The sequence below is a fragment of the Medicago truncatula genome, chromosome 2 (genome assembly GCF_003473485.1).
Source record: "Medicago truncatula cultivar Jemalong A17 chromosome 2, MtrunA17r5.0-ANR, whole genome shotgun sequence".
Lineage (NCBI taxonomy): Eukaryota > Viridiplantae > Streptophyta > Magnoliopsida > Fabales > Fabaceae > Medicago > Medicago truncatula.
Window position 1 is genome coordinate 38,616,617 of NC_053043.1, and position 11,526 is coordinate 38,628,142.

The 11,526-nt window shown below is 30.3% G+C and overlaps 1 protein-coding gene across 2 annotated transcripts; it reads left to right on the top strand.

Moving 5' to 3' along the window:
- The first annotated feature begins 7,920 nt into the window (after positions 1 to 7,920).
- LOC120578236 (DNA N6-methyl adenine demethylase) lies at positions 7,921 to 11,206 on the top strand. Of its 2 annotated transcripts, XM_039830705.1 has the most exons (6): positions 7,921 to 8,236; positions 8,510 to 9,174; positions 9,300 to 9,413; positions 10,110 to 10,273; positions 10,367 to 10,529; positions 10,906 to 11,206. In XM_039830705.1, exons 2-6 carry the CDS (start codon positions 8,521 to 8,523, stop codon positions 11,071 to 11,073), a joined length of 1,263 nt encoding a protein of 420 aa, XP_039686639.1. In that variant the 5' UTR covers positions 7,921 to 8,236; positions 8,510 to 8,520; the 3' UTR covers positions 11,074 to 11,206. The 2 variants fall into 2 exon arrangements, with proteins under 2 accessions (XP_039686639.1, XP_039686638.1); XM_039830704.1 differs by having other exon boundaries at positions 7,921 to 9,174.
- Positions 11,207 to 11,526: the final 320 nt, after the last annotated feature.

Sequence of the window (11,526 nt, forward strand, 5' to 3'; positions counted from 1 at the left end):
GTGATTCATGGTCAAAATTGGTCTTAATAGCTCATCTTCAATACATTAAGAAGAAAAAGAGCGATGACTGGGGTTTGGGAAGGAGAAAAGAAAGAATATTTGTCAAATTGCTTGATGATGGGACATCTTTTTTTTACAATAAAACTTTTTTTGACAAATTTTTAATAAAATTTATATGTATTAAAATACATGAAAGAAATGTGCATTGATTATACTTCTCAAATATATATAATTATAAAGCTCACAATTTAAAAGAAAAAGAAAAAATACTTATGATCAAAATATAACGTGTTGAGTTTTCGTGGAAATCATAATCTATTTTCATTCCTATGGTAGGATATTAACAAAAGTATCACTAAAAGAACTTAAAATAAGTTTTGCTTAGTGTTGACCGATTCAATCACCTCTCTGATTACATTCATCTACATAAATCATAATTTTTAAGTATAATTCATTAAGAGACAATACAATTAATTCACATCATAAATTCATCAACATATATCTTCATTGAATCTTCACAATATTATCTCATATTTTTTACCTTTCGTCTGTCATATAATTGATATTAGTGAAATATCTTATGAATATGCGCGTATATCCTGAAGTATCCTATAAATATTTGATAAAATAAAGTTAGACAAAAAAATCCAAAAGATCAAGATCTACCAATATTCTAGCAAAATATATAAGCCTTGACAAAATCTACATAATTGTTCATTAAGACTTGCTTAAAGATTTTGCTTTGAAGATATGATACAACGATAACAACCTTATCATCATTCTCCTTAGTTAAACCACTCACCGCAAAATCTCTCTTAATCATCATCACCACACTACTAATCACAATGTGTTAAGTGATTCCATTAAACATGAAGTTGCACACACATGAAATCTTGTAAGTCAAAGTGGCGTTGTTATTATTGAAATGATCGATTATGTTAAACGATTGATATGCCCACAAATGTAGGCGATTGTCATCGTAATAAAAAGCTTATCGAATCCACGTGGACTTGTAAATCTCAAGACTACCTTTTCTCCTATAATGGCTTAAATATGGAAATGGTTCCGGTAAATATATGACGTTTTGGTTTTAGTCCTTCTAAAAATATTTTTTTTGGTTTTAGTCCTTGTAAATATAAAATATTTGGTTTTGGTCTTTGGTATTTTGTTTTAATCTTTGTAAAATCATTTCATATTGAAATTGGTCCTTATAATATTCATTTTAGTCTTCATTTTGAGGGACTAAAATCAAATATTCTATATACTACAAGGACTAAATTCAATATGAATCAATTTTACAAGGACAAAAACAAAATATCAAGGACCAAAACCAAATTTTTTATATTTGCAGGGATTAAAACTAAAAAAAATATTTTTACAGGGACTAAAACCAAAATGTCAATTATTTGCAGAACTATTTTCATATTTAAGCCTTTTTTTTTTGTACAAACCTTTTCTCCTAATTTATGCAATTGAAAAATGATTTTGGGTTTTTTAAAATTGAAAATATACAATTGATTAAGGCCCCGTTTGGTTTGGGATTATTTTGAGCTTATGTAAAATAGCTTATGTAAATAAATAAGTTTATATTTTAATTTATAAGCTCTTACTAACGAAAATTGTATCTTCATGAACTGTTTTTTCATAAACTACCTTAAAAAATTATAAATAATACATAAAAACTTATTTATTTACATAAGCTGTTTTATATAAGCTCTAAAATAAACTAATCCAAACGGACCCTAAAAACGCTTTATAATCATTGGAGTTCGTCACTACAACAAACATTCCAAATTACATTCCTTAATTATGAGGGAAAACAAGTATCTATAAAAACCTTTTTCTATTACTATTTTATTTTTCCTTACGAACTTAATTTCTTTTAAATAATTGGTTTACAACTTCTATTATTTTGATAAAAAAAAAAAAAATCAGAAAAACATGTTAGTGTCTATTGATAAGTGCTCAAAAGTAACATATTTTATGTGTTAATTTAGTGACTTGTTTTGCAAGTTATCTAAGGAAAAGCTATCATTTGAGTGTATTTATACCATTTATGCTTTACATGCCTGATTCTACCCAATTTACGCAGGAAATGACAAGCAAGGACCAATAGAAGGAAGCTCATGAATCAAGGTCAGTTCGCTTAAGCGACCTCCTGTTCGCTTAAGCGAACAAGTTCTAGAGAGCACAACAAGATTTGGTTATAGCTCATGAAGGAAAGATTTGTTCGCTTAAGCGAACCAGTTCCAGAGAGCTCCAGAAAGGTTCGCTTCTTGTACGCTTACAGTTCGCTTGAGCAAAGTTCATCAATCTTCAAAAGATAAGGACCACGTGGAAGCTCCTCAATGGCCAATGGAAGATCCTCTGGATGTTCGCTTAAGCGAAGGAGTACGAATTTGGCCCATATAAATAGTTTTCTCTTCTCTTTCCAACCATTCCATTACTGTTTTATTTACATTTTTCTTGTTTTTACAGAGAGACTAGGGCTTTTCTAGAGAGAGAAACACAAAGCAAGGTAGTTAGGAGTAGATTCAAGCCAAGATTTATTGAGACATCATGGATCTTGTCATTGAATCTTCATTTCTTCTTCGTCCTTTGCAAAGCTATCATGGACATATGTAGCTATTTCTACCCTTGTGGTTTTGAGGTATTCAAACAAGCTATTATGTAATCTTTTGATCATTTAATATATGGTTATAGCGATTTATTCAATAGTGTTGTTATTCTTACTTTTATTGTTTTATTGAGATTTGAAATGATATGGACACATACTTTTGAATCTAGAAATAGAATAACAATCCATCTTAAGTTATCACTCTAAACATGGATGTTAATATTTGATAATCACTTTTAATCTAAAACTTAATGCTTTTGGGTCATTTAATCGGTTGAGAAATCGTCGATTAAACGATCCAATCGACTTTGTGATCGTTTAAATATTTGGGAAATCGATGTTTCAACGATCCCTTAGAAATAACGATATCATTTGGACACGAATGATATTGTCGAGTGATTGTGATAATATCGTTTAAAAAGCTAGAATATGTTAATCGATCGAGAGATTGCAGCTGTTACGCTTGGTTGATGTCTCTGACCGCAAGCGAAATAGCCCTATCTCTTATCGTTTTAATTTTATGTCATAAGTAGGAAAATAGTTTTACACAAACAAACACTTTATACCCAAACACTTAATATGATAAATATTGTGAAAATGTTTATGAAATATGCAACTCCCTGCAGAAACAATCATATTATAGTTACGTGTAAATAATTTTATGACATGTAAAAATCTTACATCATCCATCATGATGTTATACTAATAATGACAATTGATGTAACTCGGTTTAGCTTTTTGTATTCGCATAATCGTAAATCTTGGTCATTATATAAAAATAAATAATTTATATTTTGAGATAATTTTAAAGTAGATTTATATAATTACAATATGAACAATTTAATCCTAATTCAACTACCAAGATTCCTCAAGTGCAAACTTTTTCCAATTGCAGATGACAGGGAAGCGGTGTAGTTTATTTTTCTCCCTTTTTTTCCGATAAAATTAAATGAAAAGCAACAATATTTTTGTTCGTATCGTGTAATATCATCTTATCTGAGGTGGATCGGGCTGAGTTTAAAACGTCATTTGTACATAACTCTAAAGACTAGCCCTTTCGAAGAGCATCTTCCGGTAAAATTAAATGAAATACTAATAATGACAATACATGTAACTCGATTTAGCTTTTTGTATTCGCACAATCGTAAATCTTGGTCATTATATGAAAATTAAATAATTTCTATTTTGAGATAATTATAAAGTAGATTCATATAATTACAATACGAACAATGTAATCCTAATTAAACTACCAAGATTCCTCAACTGCAAACTTTTTCCAATTGCGGATGACAGGAAGCGGTGTAGTTCATTTTTTCTCCCTTTTCCTCCGGTAAAATTTAATGAAAAGCAACATTTTATTTGTTTGTATCGCGGAATATCATCTTATCTGAGGTGGATCGGGCTCAGTCTAAAACCTCATATGTATATAACTCTAAAGACTAGCCCTTTCGAAGAGCATCTTCCGGTAAAATTAAATGAAAAGCAACATTTATTTTATTGGTTTCGCTAAATATCATCTAGTTTGAAGTGATCAAACTTGGTCTAAAACGTCATCCGTAGATAACTCTAAAGACTAACCCTTTCTTTCAAAGAGCATAAGCACATTTAAGGGTTACTTCTCTCAAATAATATTTTTTATATATCGCTGAATAATTTCTAACCAATGTAAGTCATTCTTATTTTTTACTTTTCCTGGTGAAGTGCTTATAAGAATCCTTTACTTGTCTGGAAGTCAAACTAAACCAAACTAAGTCAGTTTAGTTAAATGAAAGCAACAAGTCATAAGTTAATTTATTATACCCTTTCAAGTTTATTTATTTATTTTTTTAAAACAATGTTTATTTTTTGTTATGTGTAAATTTAAACTTTTGTGAAACTAAACCATGTTCCTTATAATAATGGTTCCATGATATAGAAATTTTTTTTTTACTAAACAATAAATTTACTTAATACCTTAAAAGTGAAAAGTTAATCAATTAAAAAGATAGAGTATGAGAGAAAATAGGAATTTATTGAAAAGAGGGAACTTGTTTCGCACTTATTTGTTATAAAGAAGACATCAAATTTATTGGAGAGAGAGAGATTGTTTTAATGAAATAGGAATTTTTTAAAGAGAGATTGAGTGTATCTTGAGTAATTGAAAATATAGAGCAGGTGATAGTTTAAAGGCTTAAATGCAATTTTATCCCCTCTATTTTGATTGAATCTGAATTTTACCCCCTCTATTTTAAAATTCGGAATTTTACCCCTTCTATTTTTATTGGTTCTGGATTTTGCCTCCCCTATTTTAAAACTTGGAATTTTATCCCCCTCTATTTTATGTTTTTCAGGATTTTACCCCCTCCCCCTATTTTATCCACATAATTAATTATTTGTATTAAATGTTTTTTAATGAAAAAATAAAAATAAAACCAAAAAAATACTAAAAAAAATGAATAAAAAATACTAGAAAAAAATGCATAAAACTAGTATGATCTCTAAAAATAAAATAAAAAACTAGTATGAAAATACTTGAAAATAGCAAATATTTAGAGGTGCAAATTAGTTTTTTCATGTATTCTTAATTGAATTTTTTCTTATAATTTCATTGTTTTTCTATTTTTTTAGTTTTTTTTGTGTTTTCTTGTTTTCCTTATATTTTTTTTACCAAATTAATTTTTTCTAATCGTTTCTTTATTTTTCTAGTATTTTTTGGTTCTTTATTTTAAAATAGGGGGTAAAATTCTGAAAAACGTAAAATAGAGGGGGTAAAATTCCGAGTTTTAAAATAAGGGGGGCAAAATCCCGATTCAATCAAAATAGAGGGGGTAAAATTCCAAGTTTTAAAATAGGGGGGATAAAATTCAGATTCAATCAAAATAGAGGGGTAAAATTGCATTTAAGCCTAGTTTAAAATTAGGGTATAACAGAAAGAAATATAAACTCCGAAAACCCACTACCATGGTAGAGAGCTTTATGCTAATATGAGACTTTTTGTTTTTAACAAAACTAATATGACACTTAAAAAGAATGGATCAAGTAGAAAATACATGTATTTTTTTATTACATAGAGGACCGAAGCCCGGAAAAGTACATTTTTTTTTTAAAAAATTTAGCATCCGATCTAAGGACCGACTAATCTGATGGGATCAATCTCACCGCTCACTTGCGGGCACCCCATTTAAAAGGGAATCGAACCTGAGACCTTGAGAGGAGCAAACTTCAAGATCCCAAATCAACCACTAAGCCAACTCCAAATGGGTTAAAATACATGTTATTAAAATGGAACAAAAGGGAAAAAAATAATGGATAAAGGATCAATTTTACTTTCAACTTACTATTAAAATAACAAGTTGAGTTAAAAAAAATATAACTAATTCTCTTACAAAAAGGAAGATACAAAACATAAAAAATATCTATATCTTCTTCTATAACAATATATAAAAGAGAGGAACAATCGGATTTTCAACAATAAAGCGGCTAATACTCTTATTATTATTGACAGGATCAAGCTTACTTCCTTTTTGTGGATAAAACCACACTTATTCACCTTCGCTTTTGATTATCATGATTGGTGGTGAAACCCGCTGTCATGCATGAGTGTTTTTGTGTAATTATTTCATTCTTTTTCATGCTAAAAGGGCGGTGCTCCCTTAATTGTGCACCAGAGACTTTGTAATTTTTTGGGGTGTTTCATCCGTTGCACACCTTGTACGCGGTGTCTCACTCCCGTCTAATATCATATTCCATTTTGGCTTATTAAAAAAAATATCAATATATAAAAGAAACACATCAATTGGGGATGGATTTTTTTTCCTTCATATTTACCTTTCATTAAATCTATTTACTACTTAATCCTTTTTATAACAATATTTAAGTTATTAATTTAAAAAAAGGTAAGGCCCATTAAAATAGGAACAACTCCATTACAATATGAACAATATTAGATAATATTTTTTTAATCTTATTTGTCAAAAACATTTAATCATAGTATATGTCAAAATTGAAATATATTTCTATATATAATTAAACATAGTAGAAAAGCGGATAGAAATTCACTTTTAAAGTGAATAAGTGGGTTGTCTGGGGTTCGAACCCCGGCCCCTGCATATAATAATGCATTGTCCCTGCCAACTGAGCTATGTTTACGGGAACAAATCTTGGTCATTATATGAAAATTAAATAATTTCTATTTTGATGTGAATTTTAAAGTAGATTCAATATAGTTAGAATATGAACAAAATAATCCTCATTCAACTACGGAGATTCCTCAACTGCAAACTTTTTCAAAGTGCGGATGAGAGGGAAGCGGTGCAGTTCATTTTCTCTCCCTTTTCTTCCGGTAAAATTAAATGAAAAGAAAACCTTTATTTTGTTGGTTTCGCAGAATATCATATGATCTGAGGGGGATCAGACTCGATCTAAAACGTCATATGTACATAACTCTAAAGACTAACCCTTTCGAAGAGCATAAGCGCATTTAAGGATTACTTTTCTCAAATAATATTTTTTATATATCACCCAATAATTTCTAATAATGAAAGTGTCATTGATAATATATGTAACCACCTAAATAAGTAATCATCTTTATCCTTTTTTAGATGGAACACTTAAAAAGTCTTTTATTTGTCTAAAATTCAAACCTAACCAAGTCAGTTTAGTTAAATGAAAGAAATAAATCAAATATAGTATACATGTGAGTGTGGTGAAAGTTGAAAAACCAACTTGTTTATTCTTCATCTTTTATATGACTGATATTAGTGTAATATTTTATAAGTATCTATGTGTATTCGTGAAATATTTTATAAGTATTTGATAAATTATTTTAATTTAAAATATTTGATAAAATATTTTGATTTACCCTTCTTCTTAATATATGGGGTATCAGGATTCGATGCATATCTAATCAGAATACATTATTATGTTTGGAGTATCCGAGCATCATATGATACATTGTTGTATTAGTAGTGGTTACATGTAGGAAACGTGTGCCAATATATCCTTTACAACATAGCTAAATATAATGATGAAATTTTTTAATTAAAAATGATAAACAATGTTATGTTTAATTAAAATATTAGTTTTTCCAAAAAGAACTAAATAAAATATAGTATCACTTTCCCTTAAAAAAATAATAAAGGATCACAAAAAGTGGAACCCACAGTTGGGCCCCAATAGCCAACCAAGGTCCACTCCCTAAAATGAAATGAAACAAACAACCTAAGATGACACTTTCTAGTACTACCAAAACTGTCTCTTAGCTACTTTTAGTACTAAAAAAAATGATTTAGAGAGAGAAATGTGATCTACACAAAAGACTTGAACTACATCTTAGGATTGAGTGTGACAGAAAGAAAGTTAATATGAGAGTAACTCTAGGAACAAAATAAGGAGAGTGGAGCGAGAACTTTGGCGAAAAATGAGTGAATATTACTCTCATTCATAGTTACTTTAGATTTGCTTGCATGGTTTGAATTTTCAAAATATATCATATAGTGCTTCTAATTTATTTTATTTCATATATACTATGTTGTCATCTCAGACAAGCAACATATATTTCAGATAAATCTTATAGATTTTTCAGTCTTCAGCTACACACTTTTTTCTGCTTAATTGTGGCCTTGCTTTTTGGATTATTAGGTAATTTTTAAAATAACCCTTTTAGATTTTAGTCTCAGATACTGTTCCGAATTTTAGGCTTTTTAGATATCAAAATTACATTAAAAAAAATTTACTCTCTAATCTTTCTCTATAAATACTCAAAGGGTTTCTGAATTTTGCTTTAAAGATTCCATCTTGATTCATTGTCATTGCAAACAATTAGGCCATAGTTGTTGTGTTGTATCTTTTTTTTTTTTTTTTTTTTTTCTTTCTTGAATACTTGTGTTTAGTTTTTGATTTTCTTGATGGAAGATGAATCAAAAATGTCTCAAGAACAAGAAGATCAATCAAGAAACAATTGTATCAATGGTAGATCTATTACTAGGAGGCCAAGACAAAGAAAGGTACCTCAAAGAGGTCTTGGTGTAGCACAGCTTGAAAAAATTCTTGAAGAACAACACATGAAAGATGGTGTTGTAATTTCACCATCACAAAATTCTACATCATCATCACAAAATTCTATTTCAGCTTATTTGCCTCCTCCAATTAAAAATTATAATCACTCAAAAGATGGTACTATAATTTTACCATCACCAAATTCTGCATCATCATCTACATCACCATCATCCATATCAAACTTTTTACCTCTTCCAATTACCAATTTTAATCTCATGAACCAAAATTCTTCTACAAAGCCTTTACCTTTACCATCATTAGATGAGTTTAGATCTTCAATTTCAATGCAACATTTTAATGGTAAAGCTCCTAGTACTGTTCCATTGCCTAATAGTGGTATGTTTGGGAATGTGCCTAAGTTATGGAACTCTCATGAGTTAGATTTTGAGAAGGAAAATTTTGGTGTTCAACATGGATTACCATTTCTACCAAGTTTTCCTTTTGAATCAAATCAAATTTGGCCTATGCCTAATTGGGTCCAAAGACCACCACAGTTTCATCATCAACATTCTTCACAAGTGGTAACATACATTTTATTTAATTTATGGTTTTCATATGTTAATTTCTATGATTTGGTTTATATTTGGCATCATTTTGTGAATTTTGTATCTATGGAATATGAAAGATTTGATTTTGATACATGTAGGTGAGTAACAGCATATCAGGAACTTCATCAACACATGTGCCTCAACTGTCAATTGAGCCCCCTTCAAACCAAAACTGTAGTAGCAATGGTATGCCGATGAGGCCGGGGGAGAAGGTATATTTTTTACTTGCAAGATTTGCACTTAACCTAGTTCACAATCCATCTGCATAGTTCTGTTTGATCTGTATTTTAGTATATGTCAGAGGTTTTAGATCAAGGTCATGTCACAGTCCTTGATATTGCTTAAAATTGTGGTCAAGCACGGCAGGTGAAGCCATAATTGTGTTTACATTACAGCCAAAGAGACATCAAACACATTGACGTCACGGCCAAACTCGCGATTGCGTACCACATTTAAAAACTTTGATGTGCATATCACTTTTTTATTATTTAATTGGAAGTTAGTTTTTAATTAGATTTGTTGCGGTCACAAATTACCGCAGTAAACACATCGGTGTAGAAAGCGAGTAGATTTTGTATTTTTTTTTCTTTCTACATTCTAAAATACCGAGCTTCAAATTCGGACTGTTGATCTTAATCGGTTGATCCAACAGCCACTGTGTGCTGACTGCGTATATGCAATGAATTTGTGACTGCGGCAAGTCCTATTGAATAACCGTGCTATTAATTTCCTCATTTATTATCTATATGACTATAATATTTTGCTCGTTCGGTTAAAATGTTCACATCTTATCTTAATAACTCACGTTTTCAATGAATTCAGTGAAATCTTGATATAAAATATTTTTCTCATGATTTGCTTTTTGTAAGTTTATGAAATTTAGTAAAGGTGTTTTAAACTTTATGCAGATGATGATTGGCATGAAAAGGCCATACCCTTTCTCCATGGATTTTCCACAAGCCCCTGCATTGAATTATAGAATGCCTCACTCTGGTGAAATAAGTACAAATGCAAGAACTTCATATGATAGGGGAAGTGGATTTCATTTTGATGCTGGCAGTTCAACTTCCAGGTTATTTTCAGTTATAATAATTTAAGCACTTTCGCGAGGGAGTATATTGAAACAGTTGTCGTCTCACACCACGTGTATCTGATTTATATGCAGAGAATCCCAATCTTGTTCAGCATCAAACTCTGATCCAAACTCAAAGAGAAGAGATAAAGGGATTAAGGATTTTGATGCAAGTTTTCTCACTTTGGCTCCACCTACTCCTACTTCATGTCAACCTTCAAAACCCCTAGCATTGAACAACCAAGAATCCCCTGAGGTTTGTGCAACACTCATTAGCTAAAATAGTTTTTTTTTTCCATTTCATCACTATGTTTTTAGGTAACAGTATATAGTAGGAACAGTTATATTATATGTTCTTGGATAAAAAAACATGCTTTCAAAATTATTGGTGTGACAGTTATATTATTATATTTTTAGTAGGTAACAGTAGGATTAGTTCTATAATGTGTGCCTTGGAGGGGAAGGAATTAAGTGAAATGAGAGAATACTTATGAGTAATTTGATTGAGTCGGATAGCGGATTGGACCAACCCAAATCGATCTAATTTGATTGAGTCGGATAACGGGTTGGACCAATTTTTGCTAATATCATTATAGCTCATTCTTAACCTCTATTTTTTTTTTATGCTACAGGGAAATATAGAAGATCAATTCCATGCTCCACCAGGGTACAGATTCCACCAGCAAAGACAACATATGTACAACTTCATCCCACCAGCAGAGACACAAAATGGACAAACATCCAGAACTCAGAATGGTCATGAAATGGGAGATACTCTTGATCTCAATTTGAAGCTATGAAACTTGAATATTCATCTTTAATTTTTTATTTTATAAGTGATATATATTCCTAAATCTTCACATGTAGAGTTCTTAGTATGAAAAGGACTATAAATCCTTGTCATGTGTGAAATAGGAGAACATGTGTTGATTTCTTTGTTTGAGTGTTTTTTTTTATATTAATAACTATGTACTTTGATGTGACCAAACTCTAAATTGTGTGCCATTGGGGCATATATCGCGTCCGCAGTTTAAATTCTCTACCGTTTGTAATAGTTTAAAATCGATTTTATTATTGTATAATTTGAGCCGTTCAATCTTAAATTAACGATATCGTGCGTAAATGTGTGATTCTCTTTCAAAATAAAATCTGGATCCGTGAATTTTCCTCATTCTTTTGCTGGATTTTGCAATCTGTGGTCTGAGTCAGGAACTGGAGTTTTGTAACAAACTTTTGCATGTGGGCTGTGGAGG

Excerpts from the sequence above, each read along its gene's own strand:
- LOC120578236 (XM_039830704.1), top strand. The coding sequence starts at position 8,503 with ATGGAAGATGAATCAAAAATGTCTCAAGAACAAGAAGATCAATCAAGA. Across the intron at positions 9,414-10,109 it reads CGATGAGGCCGGGGGAGAAG|ATGATGATTGGCATGAAAAG; the intron begins GTATATTTTTTA and ends AACTTTATGCAG. Across the intron at positions 10,274-10,366 it reads GCTGGCAGTTCAACTTCCAG|AGAATCCCAATCTTGTTCAG; the intron begins GTTATTTTCAGT and ends ATTTATATGCAG.